Below are 23945 nucleotides of genomic sequence, written 5' to 3' on the forward strand. Positions count from 1 at the left end.
GTGGCCACATTGTATAACACAGGATCAGCTAAAGTAGCCATGTAACATGCTGTCTTTGTCTGTGAAAGAGGGTGACCGAAAATCTGGTAGAAAGAAGCACCTAATGGCATGGGTGGAAAACTACTGGGTTTCCTCCTTGAGAATTTTGTACCCAAGTCTGAGGTACTAAAGGCAGCCATTGCACAGAGTGAGAGTCTCTTAACTGTATGTCAAAAATAGAGGCTTGTCTTTTGAAGATGTGAGTGAAAGGGAAATGAGGTTTGTGGAGTCACATCAAAACCTGAGGTGGGGGAAACCAGCCACTGTAAACAAGTCTTCAAAACCCTCCCAGTTTTATTCAATAGTCACAAAATCATTGATCAGCCAGACCTAACAATTGACTGTGTAGACCCCACAATTCAGCCACTATGGAGCTTCTGCACAAGACCCCTCCTCCCTCCCCCCCCCCAAATTCAGCCCACCAAGCCCCTGTTGGGAGCCAAAGGAAACTGCCTAAGTAAAACACACTCCCCCCCCCTCCATAAAACGGGTCCCTGCCAATTCCTTTCAAACATGCCAACTGGTGGCTCTGAAAGGAACAAAAGAAAGAAAATACCATAAATGGTTACAGGTTACACATACAAAGACTACAAAGGGGCTTCCATAACAGATGCCAGAACCATCTACTCTAAGAGTCCCTGGTGGCTACTGCAGGGAGCAGGCAAGTCTATATACTAAGCCACTTGGCACCCAGTCCCCACTGCCTGGCCAGCTGAAGAGAAAAATGGACTAGAGACAGCAGCTGCAACAGCCTAGAAAACAGGGTGGAAATGGAGCCAGAACTGGGCATAGCCGTCAAGATGAGCTGAGCAACAGGAAACCGATACACAAACTGTTCACTTTCAGCCAGCAACCTTTTTTTTCTTTTTGGTACATTCATGTTTTAAAATTTTTTAACCCTTTGATGCTACATCGAGATTCCCCCCCGAGACAGGCAATCATCAGACCGGCTGATAAGATACTCGTGGCACAACAGTCCATCTCATTTCAGATGTTCTTCCGGAAGCCCAAGATCTACAGCAGTAAGTTGCCAGAACTCCTCACAAAGCCAGCCAGGAGGGCTTGTCGGCCTTTTCTTTTCCCTCGCAGCAGGAAACACTTCCTCCTCCTAAGTCTTAGCAAAGCAATGAACCCAGAGGTTGGGTTGGGTGGAAGAAACCAACGCATAGATGGAAGGATGAGCAGCTGGATTTTCACCTGTGCCCACTCTACAGCCAGCTGCAGCCCCTTCGTTCAAAACACTGGGAGCAAGGATGAAGGCTCAGGTTACTAGCACTGCCGCTGGGCTGTCCACAGTACTGCTGAGAAGCCCTGTTGCAGCTTTGCTCTACAACCTGTGCCTAATGCTGATCAGTCATGGAAGATTTGAAGAATGATACCACTAGCGACATGATTGGTTGTAAGACACAGTGAGCGCAGGAACTCAGTCATGGTTGAGCAAGTTGAAGTTTCCAACATTTCATAAAAAAGTGTACAAGTCTGCTATCAAAGAACGAGTGGGGGGTGTCTTCTATTGTACAAGGGTCAGAACATCTCTGGCAAGCCTAATTTTTTTTTTTTTTTTTTGGGGGGGGAGGCAGGGGGTGGAAGAAATCCAGAGAAGCAATTGCCAAACTGAGGTGCAGAAGGCAGGTGGGCAGGGCGGAATTTTTTCTTCTTCATTTGGTTTCCTGGTGCTGTCAGTTCAGAGGATCAGGGGTGAGGGTCTCTTAGCTCCCATAATGCATTGTGTTGGTTGTGATGGACATGGGAGATGCCATGGAAATGGCCGGGCCTCCCATAGTGAACTGACTGTTGACAGGATAGTGAGCACTTGATGTTCCTCCACTCTGACCACTAGATGAACCTGCAGGAAAAAAAGAAAAAAGTTCAGAAGTCTCATATGTAAGGAATCAAGTCAGGTTTCTAACAGAAATAGAAATCCTGAGCACTAGACCACTAGCTTTATACAGTGGTACCTCTGGTTGCGAACAGGATCCGTTCCGGAGCCCCGTTCGCAACATGAACAGAACGCAACCCGTGTCTGCGCGTGTGCAGGTCGTGATTCGCTGCTTCTGCGCATGCGCATGCCATCATTTTGAGTGTATACACATGTGCGAGCAGCGAAACCCGGAAGTAACCCTTTCCGGTACTTCCGTGTCGTCACAGGACGCAACCCGAAAAGATTTAACCTGAAGCAAATGTTACAAGAGGTATGACTGTGTGTGTGTGTGTGCGCGCGCGCGCGTGCGCACACACACACACACACACACACACACAGAACCTCTGTGAGGGAGCTAAAGCAACTCTGAACTGACAGGTTTCAATATAAATTCAGATTCTTACTTTTGGGCGTTACATGGTCTGCATACATGGTTGAAAAATGAAATTCAACCAGCTTGGGCCACCACACCCTGCAGAAACAAGATGCAAAGTGATATGGCATGAAATTCTGTAGGCAATAGCTTGCTGAAGTTGATAGGAGACTGAAGCTGTCATGATATAGCCCACTAGCTCCTCGGTCCATGCATCTGAGACGGTGAATGCTTGTTTAGGGAAGCCTCTGTCACAATAAGCCAAGTCAATCTCTTCACCTACCCAATTCAGCTATTAATTCACCCATCACAAATAAAGTAATTTGATGCCAAAATGGGATGCTATCAATGTTCAGTGTTCACATTACTGGCATTTTGGGGATATCTAGTTTAAGCTTCAGGGGTGATATAGTACAGTCAAACCTCAGTTCTCTAACAGCTCTGTTCCCGAATGCCGAAAACCTGGAAGTAAATGCTCTGGTTTTCAAACATTTTTCAGAACCCAAACATCCAACATGGCTTCTGCTTGAGTGCAAGAAGCTCTTGCGACTGATGAGAAGCCGTGCCTCGGTTGTCAAATATTTTGGAAGTCGAACCATCTTCCTGAACAGATTACATTCGACAACTGAGGTTTGACTGCATTCTGCAATTAACATGGCAGCCTTTGACCTTTCTCGTTCCCAATGAAGTACCTGATCCCTTTGTGGCCATACAGCTCAAACCCCCAAAGAGGAGAAAGCTCAACGGAGGCACACACATCCTTTCCCCTCAACTCCAAGAAAGCCCAGACCAGGTTTACCTTGAACAATCCCTGTACTCATGATGGATCCCATCCGGGAATGGGTGTGATTGACAATCCCAGTGTTGGCTGCTCAGGAAGAAATAAAAGGAGGAGGAAAAACACAGACAGGTTCAATCTGCACTAGGCTACTTCACTTTACCTTAACCCCCACCTCCCAAGCTGTAAGCATGCACCACAGATGGACTATTCCCAACAGCATCTGAAAAACAGGCTGTACACATAGTGAATCCCACTCTCTGACTGCTTCTCCCACTCTGCCTCTGGCTTCTAATACTAAGCAGAGATAAAACACCTGGACCTCCAAACAAGTATGATCTCAAATTCAGAGGCATTTTGATTCGTGACGCCAGAACTACCCGAGCCTAAGATGCCTTGGACTCAATTTGAGCCACCCCAAACCATAACCAGTTCAAAATGAGTATCTCAGTTATTGAGGTCTGAGAGAAGTAGCTTAACTAGGTACAAAATAAATGCAGATGTGCCAATCCCAGAATCCTGCTTCCTGTCTCTCTCGGCCAACTTCTCTAGGGCTCAAGTGGTGAAAAAACCTATAATTCACCCACTTCAGGTCTAGAAAAGTAGGCCAAGAGAGACAGGAAGGGAGATTCTAAGATTGGTTGTTCTGCATTTACTTTGACCCCAAACCACTTCTCTCAGAGCAAAGAAACAGCAAATTTAAATAAAGTGTGCATGGCTAAATTTCTAAAGTTTCATATTCCAATGATGAACCGGCTGTGACTGACATTTATTCTCATTCATTCTCCCCCTTCCATCAGCATTTAGTGTGTGAGCTTCCTGGGGCAGGTACATGCCTATTGCTTAAGTATAATGCCAGCACTTGTTTAGCTAAGCCAGCTCACATCTTCTCATAACTTCCTTAGTTCCTTCATATTCAGGGTGACCAAAAAACAAGCCAGGATGGGGTTACAGATGGGGCATGACACAAGGGGCATGGAGTAGTTTTTATCTGTCCAGAATATGCCAATTGGTGTGTTTGCCCTTAAAGGTAATCGTTTGCCATTCATTCCCATAAGAAAACAAAGCACAATACTCGGAGCCAAGACTGCAGGGAGGGTAAAGCCTACTATCTACTGATAATGGGTCTCCTGATGTTCAAAAGCAAGGGATCCCACAGAGGACTACATCATGACCATCCCATCAATGACCCCAGGAGTCAACTGTGGCAAGGCTGTTCTGCATTCTGTTTTTATAAGAACATTGACATCCACCTTCAGGGATGTCAGCTTGTCAGTTATGCATGTGTGAATGCACAGAGATCACACCTGGTGGTGCAGGTTGCTTAACTATAACAACTGCTATCAGTGCAGTCACACAATCTGCCTTCCTTCCCCATGGCAGGTGCCTTTTCTTTGTGATTTACACTTGACATCTATGTGGCAGTTCCCACCTCACCCTCTGCTGCACATCCCTTGTTAGCTTCTTTTCAAGGGGACAAGGAGCAGGCCCCAATCCTCAAGCTAGTTCTGTAACTTGTTCCTGAAACTGGCTCTGCACAGACCCCCAAACCCATGTGTATGCACGACAGCACAGACTAGGCCTAAAGAATATCAGGTATGGACCCTACTTAATCTCTCTTGTCGCTTCTGCTTTTGGAATCTGGCACAGTTCAAACTATTTGAGTATATAACCCAACACAGAGAGGCCACCTTTCTGTTCCATCAGGAATCAAACATGACTGATGAGCTCTGAGGGATAGCAGTGCAGGCAACAGTTTTAAGAACAAATAATAATGTTAAATGTCAAGCGTACTCTTCAAAGGAATTACACTGTAAGCAAATGAGTTATGATAGTCTTATGAGTTCGATTTAAAACCATTTTGTAAAACTTAAGTGTTTGAACCAGAGAAATACAAATGAACTGGAACTGAACCCAAAATTCTAATTATTCAACCCAACTTCTTAGAACCTGCAGAGACACTCTTCTCTCGCAATTGGACTTAGTGCACATGGTAAACTCAAGGACAATGAGCAGGAAGATAATTCTGTGGCCAAATGCATGTATACCCTGTTGAACATTCACAAGCCCAGTACTTGGATGAAGTAGGGCAAAGGATCTCCTCACGACCTCTGAGCCAGGAGTAAAACCCCAAAGATCAGATGCTCAGGAGATCTGAGACCTGGGGCCTTCATCTCAGCCACTGACTCTCATGTTTCCTAGGATCCTCCCATTTAGATATAATCTGCTCCACATTGCAGATAAACTCACCTAGAGGAATAAGGTTGTTGTGGCCAACATTGGTGCCACCAGCAATCACGCTGCTGAGATCATAGGCTGTGGGCATCCCTGCAGCACGGGGTAGAAGGGAAGAGGGTGAGAAATGAGGAAGGCACTAACCAAGACACACACACCTAGACCTTCAAGCATCCTGCCCAGCACCGTTGTGGCAGGAGAGGCCATTACATGGTAAGTGTTACAGACGCATGAGCCTCTCCAAGCCACACACACTGCACCACCCCTCCTCCCATAAGCTGATTTTCAAAAGGGGGCAGGCTGTTCCAGGCAGGGATAGGGTTTTTCATGCAGAAGCTCTCCTGGGCAAACGCTGCAGTGAAGCTGGGCCGTAATCTGGTTCTTACAGAAAGATAAGAGAGGGGCTTCCTCACTCCACTCCACAGTACTTGGAAGTTCTCTCTTCCCTTCTATATGTCTGGCTGGGTTGCCTGAGAAAGAGATGCCTTGCCAAAATTGCCTTTGGAAGAGGAAGAAGTTGCTGCTTGAGAACTAGCTGAACAAAGGTGGATGGAATCTGGATTTTCTCTGTCGAGGAAGGCTGGCAGCCTTGTTGGAACCATCTCAGCAACTGATGGTGGCTACAGCATTTGCTGTGCCTGGGAGAGGGGACATAGGTGTTGGCCAACTCAACTCAGACAGGTACAAAGGGGGTGAACAGCAGTGGCCAGCGGAGAGAACCCAATAGGAGGATGGTCGAGGGAAAGGGAAATTTTCTCCCAACAGAAGCTGGGTAGACATCAAGCATACACCAGGCTGCTGTACCCCCGGGACAATAGGAGATTTATATTAATCACACTCCAAGTCCACTCTTCCTTGAAAAAAGCAGCTGACACAGGGCTCCCAGCAATCTCTCATCCACATCTGCTTAGCTTTACCAGTGCTAAAAGGTTACGACATTAGGTGCTCAGCAGAATGAGACACAACATTGAGCAAGCTGCTGAAGCTGTCTGCAGGTGACAGCAAGAAACACAAACAGAAAAATGTCGACAGCACCAGTGCAACAGGTACTCCTCAGTCTCAGTGTCCCAGTCAGCAAATGGGAATAGTAGTCAACATCAAAATGGTCAACTGGAGAAGGAAAATTCATGTCTGCTGTGTAAGTACGAGCATCTTCATGTGTGAGCTCGGGGCAAGGAAGCCAGCTTCTTTCTGCTCTGATATAATCTCCAACAGACTGAGGGTGTGCATGCCACACAATGATCTACTACATAACCACCAGCAGCGGCACGAAGGTTCTTGTAAGGATAGTGATTATATAGAAGTATGATATTCTGCATCACATATGTGCCAACTCTACAGAGAAAGAGAAAGGCAGTTGCCACATCCCAAGAATACTGTTTTAGTTGCAAATGATTTGCTTGATTAATGCTATGGACACAGTGTCAAGAAAGCTTGCCCTTGGAGGAGAAAATTTGCTCTTCATCACCCCATAGCTACTCAGCATCGAAACTCTGTGACATTGGCTAGAAAACCCTCCCACTTGTTATGCTTGCCTCTGCAGACTGCTCAATTTTGATTACATGGGTCTAAGATGTTCCTATGCTCCGCTGCAGAAAGGACTTTGAACCACCAGGATTGGATGAGATACGGCTGCAAACAAAACCAGATTGCGTGCCGCAGGCCCTCACGTTACTGTATGAGAAAGCTTTATGGCCAAAACCATTCAGTGAACCTTCAAATTGAAGGCAAAGCTCAAGCCCTGTGGCATCCAGCACTCCTGGCTGATGTCCTGACTGTCCAGACCCAAAATGACTGAGGAACATAGATGACCCATCAGCTTTGCCCAGGAGTGACAGTGAAGAAGGTACAGTACCAGCAACAGCCATCCCTGTGCTCATGTTGTAGGCGCCACCTGTGTTCCACATGTTCTCTGAAGGAGAGGTGTAGTGCGAGCCTGGCGGGGGTGAAGGAGTTGTACCTGTGTACCTGGAAGGCAGACACACACACCCTCACTCACACACACAAACACCAGCGCCAACGTCAATAGTCTGGAGATCAAACGCCCCAGTGGCTCATCATTCTAGACATAGTGGGCCATTTCCAACCATCATCCAGAGGAGCAGGAGAGTCTTGTGGCAACTTAAAAGCACAATAAATTTATTGCGGCATAAGCTTTTGTGGAATCCATGAAGTGGGTTACACAAACTGGCATAGAGAAGCTAATACTGTGGGGCCAAGAGACCACTGAATGAAAGTATAAGACATTTCCATATGCATTCAAATGCATTCTAGGATTTTATAAAAACATCCACCTTAGGTTTAAGAGAAGAACACACAACAAAGCAAAATTCTGCTTTTATCTTTAAAAAGAGGAGACAGGGGGATAGCTTACCTGAATGTTTATGCAGATAAAGAACTGATGTTTCAAGTAGTAAAATACAGAATATCTCTATCACTCACTCACACACTCACACAGATGTATGAGCACTGCCCAATAGATAGCCATGACAATCATGCCAAAATGTTCAGTTGCCTATTGCAGCAGTAACCCTCTCTACAATACTGTGTCTCCAAAAAGCTATTGTCAGTAAGAAGTTGGTGCCAGAATTCCTCTGCCACACTTTAATCCAAGGACAGCCCACAAAGTGCCATCCCATCACCCCAAAGCAGTGTGGGTCAGTGATCAGGGATTATAGGAGTTGTAGTTCGACATCACCTGGAAGGCCACAGCTTAGCCACCCTCTCAAACTAAACCAAGTATTCGAGAAGTGGTGGCGATGCATGTTGTACAACACAGAGACTTTGCCATCACATCCCACCAGTAGAAAGCAAGAGCAACTATTCTGCTTGCCACCGTTTTAAGGGTTCCTCTGTCCAAAACGCAAGATGCAGAGAGGCAACTATGCCACTGGATTTCTAGGGCTCCAGCAGTCACTGGCCAGGAGCAAATGTCTTTAAATATCTGCACACTAACCTTTCCTCACCCACTCAAGGTAGATCACAACATAAATTAGCAAGATGTTGTTGGAAATAAAAACAAGGACTAACTAGATGTGAATATTTTAAGGCAATAGAATCTGATTTACAACAAACCAGGACCCAAATGAGAAGATGTCTCCCTTCTTCTCATCAAAGAAATTGACTCATGCTTAGATTCCCGAAGTGTGAGCAATGAAGTAGCCTGGTTTGTGGAAGATGGCAAGTTATTCAAAATCTGGCTGGCCACTGAGGGAAACCCAGATACTGGGTGAGATGATTATGTGGGGTAATCCAGAGGGGCTTCTTATACTCTTAGCCTTGCTGAAAGGGCCCACATTCTAGTGGTTCACATTTATTGGGGGGCTCACCTCAGAAGATAAAGGAGGAATAGGAAGGAATATGCATCCTTCTGTCCCCTTGCTTTCCTCTCACCAGCAAAAAGCTATCTGACTATACTAGTAAGAAAGGAATGCATTTCTGCTCCTTTCCTACCCCCTTTGCCTGAAATCGCTGTGTGTCTTTCCAACCCAGCCCCCTATCCCTCCCAACACAGGTCATGAAAGCAAAACAATTCAGTCAGGAAGAGTTAGCTTGCTTCCCCTGCCAGTCTGCCCAGTGAAGACTTGCTTTTGAGTTACACAGAAGTAGTTCCCCGAAAAGCGGTTCCTCAAACACACTGCATCCTCACTCACACAAGCACACATTTAAAAAAGCAACAACTTTATTATAGAGGTGGGGGAAAACCCTTGTAAGATTCACCGTGACATACCTGAAAAATGGGTTTTTCAGGTCAAGGAGGTTGCTGGACTTGGAGCCTGTCTGATCAACTTGAGCAACAATACTGATGTCGTAACTTTGCCTGAAAGAGAAGGGGAAGAGATTCTGGTAAAGGACTCCCCAGTCCCTTCTGACAATTCGGCAGGGCCGTTTCTAATGGAGACCAGGACTTTGCAGGAGGGTGAGAGAATCTTGCTTATTGGGAAAGGAGATGGAGAAGTCCGGCAACATACACTTCCCAAGTGTTGCAGAAAGCTTCAAAGCTCAAACAAAGCCAGCTCCCCTTCTGTGCTACCAGTTCTACCTGGACGGGGGATATCTTAATTTATTGATCTTTAGCCTACTTTTCAACAGTTGTTCCTTAAGCGGGTTAGAGCTAAAGTATAACAGTGTAAATAAAATTAGAGTGACAATGATAAAACATTAAAAACATTAAAAACAACATCTTAGCAGCAGTTTGCCTGAAGAGAAATGTTTTAATAGCTCATTTAAGAGGGCCTGTTTCCTGGATATATCACACGGAAGTGATTTCAGAACTTGGGGGACCATCACAAAAAAGGATAATTTGGGGGCAGCCACCAGCATGATTGGATTCATAAGTCTCTTAATCTTAACTGCAGGCCTCCCTGATTCTATACTTTCAGAAGTCTTCGCAATGGCAATGAGCCGGCAGGCACAAAGGAGTGTAAGGCCTAAAACTCAGGCTCTTTCATAGCGTGAGTCACAGGAGAAGTTGGGGCAGATCCCAAAATGTCAGGAGTGCAATGGGCTTGCTCATACTGCTGGGTTCTACGAAGCAGAGTGAAACACCAAAATGACAGCTGTGACCAAAGCAAGCTGTGCAAAGGGAAGACAGGCAAATATTGCTCACAAGACCTTTCTGAGGTGCAAAAAAACTGCTAGCAGCCAAGAAGGCTAAGCTTGGATTCAAGTTACACAAGCCCAGAAGTAAGTTGCATCTTCCTGTTGGGAAAGTAACTAATATCCCTATTTATTGATGAAAAGTTAACAACCAGGGTGAATTTGATTTAAATCAAATCGATTTAAATAACTATTTAAATCACTAGTCAGTAAGACTTGATTTAAATCATTTTTTTACAGAAAGACTCATTCTTGATGGTAAATCTTAATATTTACAACCAGAAGAAGGTTTCATTTTTGGAATAAAAAATTTTCAGAGTAGTTCTTCCAAATTACTGATTTGGTTATACTAGTATAAATACATAGACAGATAATTATGAAATTATTGTGAGGTTTAATAAGTTAACTTTATATTTGGACACTTTTCTGCTGTACTTTATTGGAAGGAGAAAAATAATCATTTCCTTAATAACAATTTATTTAACTAAAACAGTAACATTATAGCATATGTATCCCTGTTTGTTAACTGATGTAGTTAAACAAAAAAAAATCGAGACTGAGTTTTAGCACACATGAAAAACTTAAAACAAATCCTTATTTCCTGATGAAGAGCCTTTGGACTATAATGTAACTTAAATAGAAAACTAGCTTTAGAAATATTTTCCCTCCAAAATCATTTTATTTTAAAAATCCGATTTAAATAACAAAATCCAATTTATATCCAAAAAAATCTGATTTTTAAAATTTATTTTTTAAATCATCAATTTTTCCCACCCTGGTAACAACTTAATCAGCCTGGCACATAGCTTTGAACTCATCTTTCTCTGGTTCAAGTCCAGCACACAACACCCTAGACGACACTGCCGCTGCAGAATCTGACCTGGCTGTAAGAGGGCTTGTTTTTCCATGTGGCTGAGCTGGCCCCTCTCAGCTTACCTCTTGTTTGCGATGAGCAGGCATGTCCCTGAGAGGGTGTCACCAGCCTTAGCAAAAAGTGGAGACTGAAAGAGGCACCGAACTTGGTACCAGTGGGTTAGAGGCTCTGTCGGAGCGGTTGAAAGCCAAACGGTCATTCTAGCGGAAGGAGAGAGGCAAGGGAGTCAGTCATGTTTAGACACAAGGACTTGAGTTGTCACAAATCCACATCCTACCCCTCTCAGATTGCTCTGTTTCCCAACTGTCAGCATATCCCTAGCTGCAAAGTAGCTGCACTCAGGTCTGGCTTGTCATATACCAATCTGTTTTCACTCTCCACAGAGAAACCAAGGCTCCCGTTTTTCCTCTTCAAGTCAGTCCCTCTTGAAAGTTCAGTTTGGTAGCAGGTGTGCATTTCGGAAGCACCTGTCAATACTTTCCTGCTTGATCTTGCTTTTAATGGTTAGTGTTACAGTACAGTCCTTTTAGTCAACTTTTATTAGTGCTTAATTCAATTTTAAATTGATTAAATTTTAACCAGCTGAAGCTTCACTTGATTAATGAGTGAGAGCCAACTTTAATTAGAAAGGCCACAATTAATAGTAGACTTGTTACTTTTTGAGGATATTTTGGTTCTGTTATGTTAGCAGTAACAGGAAACTGAAGATATGCTTTCCTTCTAATCATTATAGTCACTTTTGTGGACTAGTGGTTGTTGAAAACAACAATTCTCAAAACACTATTAAATTCAATCACAAAACACACAAAGTAAACACAGCTAAAATACTATAAAAACAGTGTAATAAGAGAGTATCTCCTCCAAAACACCCAACAAAACAGGGCCACCTTAGTCTGCTTGCAAAACAGTGACACAGCAAGACAAGCAGATATCCCAAGGGAGTTCTTTCTAGTGCTTTGAGACAATTACAGAAACAATTTAGCTATGTTTTGAAACTAATATGGCATCCATAAAAGGTAGTCGCTGCAATAGGACCTCATTAGATAATCTCAAAATCTCCCATGAGAGGCAGCATTCTCCCAAGATAGCCAGGGTTTTAAAAATTAAGAGCTTTAAAACCAACCAGTACCTTAATTGGACTTGGAATTAAATAAAGAAACAAAATGAGAATTGGCAAGCAAGCGTTCGCTCTATCAAACTGTGCAGCCAAGAGCAAATCTAGCGTTGTGAAGAAATGCAAGCTTCCATTTACTATCCCGAGGGCTGTTTTTTTCTAAGTATGTTTCCCTGCTGCCAAGTTAAACAAACATATTTACATTCATCTACCGAAGGACACAAGTCAAAAGATAATTTAATTTGAACTTGCCAGTTTACTGCAGTGTAGGAGTGATAATCAGTTATCTGTTTTATAAAATCCAAGTTCTGATGGGAGGAAAGAGCACTTTTGCCACCACTTACATTGAACCGATGAAGGCTACATCAAACCAGAAAGCCAACCCATGGACTAGACCTGAATGCAGCATGTGGAATTTGAACGGGATTTCTATCCTGGAAAACAAGAGGAGATGTCACATGAATTCACCCTCTCCCTCGCAGTCACATGGTTTCTTCTTAGTCAGCACAAAGTAAAAGGTAAAGGTAAAGGACCCCTGGGCAGTTAAGTCCAGTCAAAGGTGACTATGGAGTTGCAGTGCTCATCTTGCTTTTCAGGCAGAGGGAGCCGCCATTTGTCCACAGACAGCTTTCCAAGTCATGTGGTCAGCATGACTAAACTGCTTCTGATGCAACGGAACACTGTGACGGAAGCCAGAGCGCATGGAAACGCCATTTACCTTCCCACCACAGTGGTACCTATTTATCTACTTGCACTGGCGTGCTTTCGAACTGCTAGGTTGGCAGGAGTTGGGACACAGCAACAGGAGCTCACCCTGTCACAGGGATTCGAACTGCCGATCTTCTGATTGGCAAGCCCAAGAGGCTCAGTGGTTTAGACCACAGCGCCACCCACGTGCATGTATGTGCATGTATGTATGTAGCTGGAGATTTGAGACTGCCTCTGTCTCATATAGAGGCCATCTAAGATCTTCCTTTAAGTTGGGTCTTATCAGGCTGTGGCTCCCACTTTCTCCAGCTGCACTAATCCATAGTGTGTGGCTGCTTTCTTAAGGGTACTGGTTTTTTGCTTTTTTCATTCTAACCTGAATATAAATTTTGGACGTTCACATTTTCAGAAGGTCAAAAGATAAGAGCCACCTCGCTGATACAGACTTGAGACATGCAAGAACTATGCATAGTCATTCTACACTAGACGATTGTATCTTGTCATTGCTCAACAGCCTTCTTCTGGAAACAAGCCCAACCTGGATGTGGGTGGGAAATAGTTAAGACAAGACTCCATTGGCTTGAGGAAGGTTTTTTGACTTTGTATTTTTGTATAGGAAGTGGCAAAACAAGAGACTCCCCATGAGACAGTACCAGAATTAAGACCAGAGGCCCTGCTCTCCAACCAACTTGTAAGACTGGTTAGACTGTTGGAAACCAGAGACTGAGCGTTCTCCATGTTTGAAACTCCCAGAGAAATATGGCTTTGTCACTGCTGATTTTTAGGAAAACTCTGAAGAGATTTTTATTCTAATCTGTGTCTGATCTATTTACTATGCTAGAAGAATTTTAGCTGCTGGTGCTTTTAAATTAATGATTAAACTGTTGTTATTTTGATTTATTTTAAAACCTTACTTAACATTCCCTTCGCTGGACAGTGTGCCCTCAAAAACAGGTTGTAATTTTTTGAATGAACCATAAATAGCCTCAGCAGACATGGCCTGAAACCTCAACAAGCAGAGTGATGGATGGCAGAAAACACAAAGAACAGGAAGTCAACACGAACAATTCTTAAACATTGGCCCTCCGTAGTTTGGAACTCTCTTATACCAACTCAGCCCATTTTTGTTTATCCTGACCCCTGAGTCTGAGGTCTCCTGCAAGCCCCTAGACTGTTTCTAAAGGTAAAGGTAAAGGGACCTCTGACCATTAGGTCCAGTCGTGACCAACTCTGGGGTTGTGGCGCTCATCTCGCTTTATTGGCCGAGGGAGCCGGCGTTTGTCCGCAGACAGCTTCCGGGTCATGTGGCCAGCATGACTAAGCTGCTCCTGGCGAACCAGAGCAGCGCACGGAAACACCGTTTACCTTTCTGCCGGAGCAGTACCTATTTATCTACATGCACTTTAACGTGCTTTCGAACTGCTAGGTTGGCAGGAGCAGGGACCTAGCAACGGGAGCTCACCCCGTTGTGGGGATTCGAACCGCCGGCCTTCTGATCAGCAAGGCCTAGGCTCTGTGGTTTAACCCACAGTGCCACCCGTGTCCCTTAGACTGTTTCTAGCGAACCTTAATTGGTTAAAGGGTCAAGGGAAGAAGACTGGGCTCCTATGCAGAACCAAAATATGGTTCAGGAAAAACTGCCAGGCTACTTTCCTCTGGCTCTGCCACACAACAGTAACAATACAATCATGAAGACTCATACACTGGCATGTACTGCAGTGACAAATTCTTTTTTTCTTTTCTTTTTTAAGGACAGAAACAGTATAACTTTGGCTTCTCCCACCCCTGTGTAACAGACAGTTGGGAGCCAGACTGGATTATCTCTCTGTCTCCTATAAAGGGGATAACATACCTGTGCAAATCCGCTTCTTTGGCGTCTAAGAAGTTCACTGTGTATTTAACAGATTTGGCCATTAAAATCCTGATATCAAAGGTGTCCTTGGGAAGAGAAGCACATAAATGAAAACCTCTGGTTGGGTCAGGAAGTGGAAAACTACAAGTCTGAGCTGCTCTTCACCCACTTCCACTCCCAGACAAATGAAAGGAGACAGACAACAGACTACTAACCTACTCTGAGGGCCAGAAGATGCTTGTGAATATTATGCCATACAACAGAACAATGCCTTTCTTCCCTGCCACCCTAAGAGGGAAGCAGAGATGAGCATCATGGTTGCCAGCCTTGCTCTGTTCCATGCAAAACAGTGGCATGAACCAAGACACTCTACTCCCCCAGTGCTCAGTGCTTCCTTCAGATGGCAATACCTGTTCCCTGGTGTTTACTTGCTCCATTTGAAGAAGTCAGACCTGGGAGAAGTTACCGGCCACCCAATCTCACCTTTGTTTAAATGTGTCTAACAGCAAAGGCATAAAACTGATGGTTCTCTATATAAGAAAAATGCTCATGTCAAGTGCACTATGGTTTTCAAAATTAAAGTATAACAGGTGTTCAAGCCATCAAGAGGAGGCTGGAAGCTTGTGGGTTCTCATTACTTGTAAGAAAGTAACCAAGCTAGCCCATGGTATCAGACTCTAATGAACACACACAGGCTTCAGTGATTAGACTCCAAAAGCTGGAAAATCCACACACACCCCAAATTCTTCTGACAGAAGCTCCCTTAGGAAAGCTCCAAGGACTAGAGGCAGCTTTCAATCACATTTCATCCTTCCCCCTCACCATGCTCCCACCATCAGAAAGAATGTCAACTTTTGCCACAACATGTCGGTCCTGTATACCTGAAGGAGCGTCTCCACCCCCATCGTTCAGCCCAGACACTGAGATCCAGCACCAAGGGCCTTCTGGCGGTTCCCTCATTGTGAGAAGTGAGGTTACAGAGAACCAGACAGAGGGCCTTCTCAGTAGCGGCGCCTGCCCTGTGGAACGCCCTCCCGTCAGATGTGAAGGAAATAAGCAGCTATCTTATCTTTAAAAGAAATCTGAAGGCAGCCCTGTTTAGGGAAGTTTTTAATATTTAATGCTGTATTGTTTTTAACACTTGATTGGGAGCTGCCCAGAGTGGCTGGGGAAACTCAGCCAGATGGGCGGGATATTAATAATAATAATAATAACAATAACAACTACTACTACTATTATTATTATGATGTCAGCATTATAGGACAGACTTACCACAACAGGCTGCCTGAAATATTCATCTACTGCCGCACCCCGAAGTGCTGACAAGTCTACCCCATGGAAGGATGGCTGATACCTGCAAGACAAAACACAGCAGGCTAGGTGACATGGGAGGGTCCGGGTATCCAAGGAAGCACCAATGTGAGGTTTCAAATACCAGTCTCCTCCCAAAGAACCAATACTGGAAAGATAGCAGTTACACTGCAGAGGACCATGGAGGTTCTTCACTGCTATCTAGAAGACTAGGAAAGATGGGACTGCTAAGGTTTACCCAAACCTGAGTCTGTCTGGCACAGATCAACACTGCAGTTTGTTACATGAGCAGCTAGTTTTCTGTCAGGTAAACTGCAGCAGTTGTGGAACTGGGCTGAGAGCATTGCTTCCTAGGAAAAGTGGCTTACCAAAAGTTAGCTTTTGTGAATTGTTCCATGTAGAGCTGCTCATCTGTGAATGGTGCTAAGTGGACATCCCCAATGGTTGGAAACATATTTCCTGAAATTGAATGGAAGATGGACATAGTTTATTTATTTACAGAAATATACTTATGGTCCCCTTCCAATTCTAACAAAGAAAAACCCCAAGGTGGATAACTTCAGGATATGGAGTTGGGGGGGGGGGGGAGATCTGGGAAAAAAATTAATGAACAGGTTAAATAACAGACAGAATGGCAGCTAGGATTGATCAGGTTAAAAAGAAAAAGAAATTGGGAAAACAGTAAAATATAAACAAGTTAAAAGAGATAGGAGCAGCAGGTAAAGGTAGAGTGAGATTTACAAAACAAAACTGTCATTAATAATAAATCTGTTCTTGATTTATTTAAAGTGGCACCATGAATGCCTTCAAACCACTAATTTCCTTAACACTGCTGCACCTTGAGTCACTGCCACAAGCATTTGAAGGAAATCAACAGCACCTCAGCCAAAATCTCCCCACAGAATTGACTGAGTTCAATCCTGACCACGGGCCCACTGTATCACCTCACCAGGAGCCCACTGAAGAAGTGTCTGTTTCAAATGATGGCGGTTGTTCCTCGCGGTGCATTTATTATTCACTTTCCGCATAGCTTCTTCTCCTTAAAAACTGGTTTTTATTTGATCTACTGTTTTTATGGGGAATGCTTCCATTGTCAGCATCATCCTTCAGCCTCTACCAAGCTTCTGATGAACACCAGCAATGATGTCTTGCTAATTATAGAACCAATAGAGGGAGCGTCTCTATAAATCAAGGCGTGACCACTTTTAATTGTTCTACTATTATAAAGCATGACAATTTTGCAATTCCTTCCAGTAGCAAAATTGGCTGGTTGAGTGCAGATAAGTCTGGAAGCAAAATGGGGTCATCCTAGAAAATGGCAGTGGATACAATACACTTGAGTGACTTAATTTGTAAATTTAACAAAAAAATTTTTTTTTAAGTCAAAGTGCACAACAAGCACCTGTGAGCCTCTGGGACCAATGGCTTAGAGGTAAGAAAATAGTAACTCATTATCTGAAGAGTGAACTTCCAGATTTGCACTCCACAGCAATAAGACCTCCTGTCTTTGTTGCTTTTTAGGGAGCAGGGTGGAAGGACCATGACTATGTAAATAACCTGGATTTTACCATTTTGAACTAGAAATGGGGCAGGCTGAGTGCTTATCAATGCAGTCTATGACTGAGAGCAGTTATGGTGCCCACCACAAAAAAGAGAGGAGAAAATGGCTGGTGGATTGGAAACATCTGAAACACAGAATGTGAGGATGTCAGCTGAGGAAAATGGGAGGAAAATGGAAGGCAGAGGAAAGAGAGAGGAAACTGGCCTGCTGAGGAGCAGGCGGCACCTATTGATGCTATACGGTTAATGGAACTCCTCTCCCTGTCTATATGGGGACATTTCAGAAGGAAGGAATGGAGAAAGCCTTTTCCCTTTCACTCTCTCCAGAGCCACTGCCACCCCAGCTAATACAACTCAGATGCTCAGGTTTAGAACAGGAAGCTAGCCATGAACCTAACCCCTCTATAGTGCTACAGAGAACAATAGGAGGCTCCTACTTAAGGCTGGCTGGACCCTGAACTGCAGTGTTTGAGGGCAGGGGTGGGCAGAAGATCGCTGGGTGATTTGCAATAGATTAGCAAGCATTCCTGACTCCCAGCTGTTTTACCTTACCAGTGGCCAAAATGAAGAACACTAAACTGGAGTAACTTTTGTGCTAAATTACCGAGAGGTTGGTTTATTTCAGGTATTGGAGAGGGGGGGTGGTATTGTTTTTGTTTGTTACTAGGTTACGTACTTTTGTATTTTTATATTCTAAGCCTCCCTGTGATCCTCAGATGAAGGGTAGTATAGAAATTTAAATAATAATAACAATTAATAAAAATACTGAAAACGAATTCCCAGGATCTGAATGTGCTCACATGAATCTTGTTGTTCAATTCTAACAACATGTCTTTTGTATCTAGCTCGAATGGACAAACTTCAGGAATCAAGTGCCACAGACTCCCTGGGTGGGTTACACGGACCCCCTGGGATCCACAGCAAGGACCACCAATTGGGAACAACTGCTCTAGGGTACATATGGGAAATGAATGCAGCCTGCAGCCCAGAGGCTCCCTCTTCACTGCCCAGCAGTTGAATGGTGCCAAAGAGCACTTTGCTCAGCATGCTGCTTTGCTGCTTCGAGTGTAAGTCAGTGGGGGGGGGGGGCACATAGGAACGCTGAGATCGCCTTGCACACTGCACTCCTGCTCCACTGGCCAGCTGCTTGAGGAAGCACACCAAATGGAAAACTCCTCAAACAATGGGATCTCAAGATGCTGGGAGGAAAGGTTTAAACCTCTCTCCTCCCACCCTGATGCTCTGAGAATAGGGGGAGGGAAAGGGGAGAGAGAGTGCACAAGAGAAGGGAAAGTTGTGCCTGCTTTAGGGAAGATTGGATCCAAGCCCCACTTATCACTGGCTCCAGCCCCGCATTCCACATGGCCCTCAGGATCAAAAAAGGGAAGAGTAATAGACTGCAACACCTTCTTGCAAATCCCACGAGTTCCTTGTAGGATTGATTTATGATATGTCTTTTTTAGGGGGGAGGGGGTTCTTTTTTTAGCTCAGGTGTACAAGTTAGTTGAATGTTAAAAACACCAGATGTACCGTAAAAGGTTGAGTTTGAGCAGTTTAGGAATTTGGATACGAAGGCCCTTTGCTTCTGGCTACTTAGATGTTGTCATTTTTGGAAGTTGAAAGAATTCCCAAAATGCATGTTTATGTTGCTAGGGGGTGCCTTTGCTGGTTTCGAAAAATCCATTGTGTAGGATCAAACTTGCTAAGTTAAAACGTTTCCATTTTACTCAATGAAGAGAGAATTGTGGGCGACTTACCTAGTGAACGCTCCGTTGTGCTACTGAGGCCTGCTTGGAGAGGGAAGAGCTGCATCGGCATAGTGGAGCCTGCCGCTTGCTTCCCTTTAGTCTGGTGGGGCAAAGTGGAGGAAATTGGGCTTGGCGGATGTGTGCCGTTAGGCATCATCCAAACCAAATTCCTCTTCCTCAAGATGGATTGGGGTTGGGGTGGGGGGAACTCCCTCCCCCCACAAGCACACATTCCCTCCCATATACACACACACTGTAGAGAAGGAAGTTTCAGGTCTCAATGTGCACCTTGCTGTATTCCCTGCAGTCCACTAAAGCCAATCCACTACATTACAGGAAGGGTAGGGCTTCAACATCCCTCCACCCTGCAATGTATGGGACTGGATGCACACTATGATGTCGGAACTTTAAAAAGCTTAGAAATTACAACAAAGGATCAAGTTTTCGTAAGGTAAGCTTTGCAAGGGACCGGTTGTGAAAATGAAGGGATTTGAGGCTTTGCATGCAAATTTTATTTTTGCTGATTTCTGTCCTGCCCTTAAACAACTACGGTATGTATCTTATTAAATACTGACTTAACACCACTGACGCCAGATTCACCGCTGCCCCAGCCTGCAAAACAAGTGAATCAGGGCTGAAAGACTAACAGAAAAGACTTGAGTGCATGAAGCCTATGCTGCAAGTGAGCCCCACATGCAAGATGACAGAACATGTTTAGGGCTTACAAGCCGCAGAAATTGAGGCAGGTGCATTAACCTGCCAGTTTTCATGCTTTCTGCTGCATGGGTGAATTTGGAACAGCTTTCTCTTAAACCAAAGGCTTTTTGATCAGAGCCCCTACTATAAACACTGGCATACAGAAGCTTCGCATGGCTTCCTAATCCTTCACTCTTTGGCCCACCTCTACTTTATACTAGCGTCAAAAGGTGAGTGAACCCCTGTTTAAAACCATGAAAAGGAAACTAGGTCGTCCCCAACTCTTCCTTCACCAGCATCTAAGGCAGACAGAGGAGAGTCACATTGAGCAAAACAGAGTAGGGTCACCTCCTGCAGCCTGCAAGATTATTGCCGTATTAAAATGCACTCCCCTCATATTAAAACATTATTCTGCAGGTACTTGACACACCACTTATTTATTGAGTAACCCAGTGCCATTTTGGCTTAGTGCGCCAGAAGAAGCCTTGACAAAAGCTCTTCTGCCCACCCAAGCCCCATCACTGCACCACTGGCGCAAGAGGAAGTCACTTACCACTGGGTTTTAAATACTTCTTGGCATGCAGATAGCTCTCCAGCATACGTTCATTGAACAGCATGTACCCCATTGGCTCAGAGATAATGATGTCCACCTGTTCTGGAAGGGAGACCTCCTCTACCTTCCCAGGAATGACCACGATCCGGTCATTGAGGTTATTACTCTTTACTAAAACCTGTTCAGGAGGAAATCATGGGAGGAAATCAGAAAGAGACTAGTCACTCACAGAAATTCCCCACCTGTTTGGTCCTTAGTTATCTTTTGTGAGAAAGGGGTGGATACTTTTAAGGGCTTCTCTAACAGTACAGTCATACCTCAGGTTGCACGATTTCGGGTTGTGCATTGCGCTGAACCCGAAAATACCAAAACAGTTACTTCGGGGTTTCGGCGCATGCGCAGAAGCACTAAATCGCAACCCACACGTGCGCAGACACACGGGTCGCAGGTTGTGAAAGCTGTGGGTTCCGAACGTGCCTCCCCCACGGATCACGTTCGCAACCCAAGCGTCCGCTGTATACCAAAAACAATATTATCCCAGACAGGTAGATAAGATACTCAGGGTTGCTGCTTATGTCACTGTCAGGACTGGGGACATGGAAACAAGTTCAGCAGGTAGCTAAGCAGTTCATCTTGACCTTAAGCAATGAATTCCTCACACTGAGATGTCAGGCCAGAATCAGATGCTTTGTTGACTCTTTTTGTCATCTGCTCTCTGCTGGACTGGTAGCAGCTGCAGTACAATCTTTTGGACAAGCAGCGGAGGTGGTGCTGCAGTTCCAGACAGCTGCCACAGCGTGCAGTGTTAGAAACTGAGATATGAAAGCTAGGAGCTAAATGGCACCTAAAACCTAGGTTATGGGTGCAGCAACAGAATGTCTAGGCACACTTCTTAATAACAAGAATACAAAGCTGAAAATGAATGAACTGCAGCTAAAATATTATGTTCACTTTTCATATGCTCTAGTGCCCATCCCCCTAATATTCTTAAGAGGGTCTCTTCTCTAGTCTACAGGGAGTAGTTGGAAGTGGGGAGGCAGGAAAAGGTCCCCCTTTCCTTCCACTCTGCAGTTTTACTCTGAAATCTTTGGCAAGGTACTGCAACCAGAGCTCAGAAACTGCTCGCGCTAATGAAATTCCCTGTCGCAAAATGCGCCTAGAACAACCAGAGTTTAAAACAGTGACAGCATGTACAGGGCACCTGGGACCCCATGATAAGAGTCCCCAGTTTCAGACACCTGGTGTCTTACAGATATGTTTTATACTTGGGTAGAGATATCCCGATACAAAAAACATATAGTAACAACAACAACAACAACAACAACAACAACAACAACAACAATTTATTTATACCAAGCCCATCTGGCTGGGCTTCCCCAGCCACTCTGGGCGGCTTCCAAAAAAATATTAAAATACTATAATACATCAAACATTAAAAGCTTCCCTAAACAGGGCTGCCTTCAGATGTCTTCTAAAAGTCTGGTAGTTGTTGTTCTCTTTGACATCTGGTGGGAGGGCGTTCCACAGGGTGGGTGCCACTACCAAGAAGGCCCTCTGCCTGGTTCCCTGTAACTTGGCTTCTCGCAGTGAGGGAACCGCCAGAAGGCCCTCGGTGCTGGACTTCAGTAGAACGATGGGGGTGGAGACGCTCCTTCAGATATACCGGACCAAGGCCGTTTAGGGCTTTAAAGGTCAACACCAACACTTTGAATTGTGCTCGGAAACATACCAGGAGCCAATGTAGGTCTTTCAAGACTGGTGTTATGTGGTCTCTGCGGCCTCTCCCAGTCACCAGTCTAGCTGCCATGTTCTGGATTAGTTGTAGTTTCCAGGTCACCTTCAAAGGTAGCCCCATGTATGTAATATCTGTGGGCTCATCCACACTTTCTTTTGTCCAGGATTTAAAGCTCTGTATCCAAGCGTGTGCTCTTTGGTCCCAGTACTTTCCCTGGGAAAACCCATGTTTTACTGCTGCATCGGAGCAAATGGCAATCGGATTTTTCGTTTCAGACAAAATGCAGGCTTTCCTAGGGAAAGTGCCAGGACAAAAAAACAACAACACACCAATGCTCGGATATGGAGCTTTATAGCGCCACCCGTGCCTGGAGCAAAAGGAAGTTTGAATCAGCCCTCAGTTGAAGGATGCGCATATGAACAATTTGCCATTTTCTCCTTTAAATAAAAGCAAAAAGTAGAACCATATAACTGTAGATTTAAGGGACCCCGAGGGTCATTTATTCCAACCCCCTGTGATGCAGGAATCTTTTGCCCAACGTTGGGCTTCAATCTCGTGGGATTAAGAGCCTCATGCTCTACCAACTGAGCTATCCCTTCAGTGCATCAGAAGGGATGCAGGTTCCTGCCATGTGTGCAAAATACAAGGAGCATTCCTAAATGCTAAAATAGTTCAAAATAACTCTGTTGAACAGCCTAAAGGGATCCCGAGTATCTTCCTTGGAACAGAATGTAACATTTGCCACCCGCCCTGTGGAACGCCCTCCCACCAGGTGTCAAAGAGAAAAACAACTACCAGACTTTTAGAAGCGTCTCCACCCCCATCGTTCTGCCCAGACACTGAGGTTCAGTGCCGAGGGCCTTCTGGCGGTTCCCTCACTGCGAGAAGCCAAGTTACAGGGAACCAGGGCAGAGGGCCTTCTCGGTAGTGGCACCCGCCCTGTGGAACACACTCCCACCACATGTCAAAGAGAAAAACAACTACCAGACTTTAATTATTATTAATTATTATTATTATTATTATTATTATTATTATTATTATTATTATTACCCCGCCCATCTGGCTGGGTTTCCCCAGCCACTCTGGGCGGCTTCCACAGAAACCAAAAAACACTAAAATATCACACATTAAAAACTTCCCTGAACAGGGCTGCCTTAAGATGTCTTCTGAATGTCAGGTAGTTGTTTATCGCTTTGACATCTGATGGGAGGGCGTTCCACAGGGCGGGCGCCACTACCGAGAAGGCCCTCTGCCTGGTTTTAGAAGACATCTGAAGGCAGCCCTGTTTAGGGAAGCTTTTAATGTTTAATAGACTATTGTATTTTAATATTCTGTTGGAAGCCACCCAGAGTGTCTGGGGAAACCCAGCCAGATGGGCAGGGTATTATTATTATTATTATTATTATTATTATTTGCAAACTTGCAGCAAGGATTAAAATGGCTATGGGGAAGTAATGAATTAGAGGCCCACCAGCATTTTAGACATGTGCAGAATCAGCCTAATTTGGGTTTAGCCCCATTCTGATGAAACATCACTTCGAATGCTAAATCAGAAATAACAATCCCACCTTCACAAAATGGCTGTAGAGAAAATTTAGAAACGTGGAAAATTTGGAAATGCGTCCCCAAAACTCAGTACTATAAACACGGGACGTTCCCTACAATATATTCACAACCAGACTGTGAAGTAGGTTAGGCTGTTCCAAAGTGAATTTCATACGTGTGCTCAAAAACCTTCCTCTGGACTTCTCCCCATCTTGACCTTCGAGATAATCTGAGCCAGACCGTCATACAAAATGCACACAAGCCAGAGGAGCTAAGAGCATGGGAAGTCAAACAAAGATTTATG

General features: G+C 44.6%; 1 protein-coding gene across 2 annotated transcripts in view; it reads right to left on the reverse strand.

The window, feature by feature from the left end:
* Positions 1 to 874: 874 nt before the first annotated feature.
* The window catches only part of CARM1 (coactivator associated arginine methyltransferase 1), a 41344-nt gene continuing 18273 nt past the window's right edge, over positions 875 to 23945 (reverse strand). Inside the window, exons 6-17 of one of the 2 annotated variants that reach the window (XM_079959497.1) lie at positions 20362 to 20539; positions 16173 to 16263; positions 15766 to 15847; positions 14494 to 14579; positions 12278 to 12367; positions 10882 to 11019; positions 9077 to 9166; positions 7202 to 7314; positions 5362 to 5439; positions 3133 to 3201; positions 2365 to 2432; positions 1744 to 1885 (exon numbers count right to left, since the gene is read on the reverse strand). In XM_079959497.1, coding sequence (XP_079815623.1) covers positions 2374 to 2432; positions 3133 to 3201; positions 5362 to 5439; positions 7202 to 7314; positions 9077 to 9166; positions 10882 to 11019; positions 12278 to 12367; positions 14494 to 14579; positions 15766 to 15847; positions 16173 to 16263; positions 20362 to 20539 — 1074 coding nt within the window. In that variant the 3' untranslated portion in view covers positions 1744 to 1885; positions 2365 to 2373. Of the gene's footprint in view, positions 1886 to 2364; positions 2433 to 3132; positions 3202 to 5361; positions 5440 to 7201; positions 7315 to 9076; positions 9167 to 10881; positions 11020 to 12277; positions 12368 to 14493; positions 14580 to 15765; positions 15848 to 16172; positions 16264 to 20361; positions 20540 to 23945 lie in introns of both variants that reach the window. The other variant, XM_079959496.1, reaches the window with a different exon arrangement.

This window comes from Podarcis cretensis (assembly GCF_951804945.1).
Source record: "Podarcis cretensis genome assembly, chromosome: 17".
Classification (NCBI taxonomy): Eukaryota; Metazoa; Chordata; class Lepidosauria; order Squamata; family Lacertidae; genus Podarcis; species Podarcis cretensis.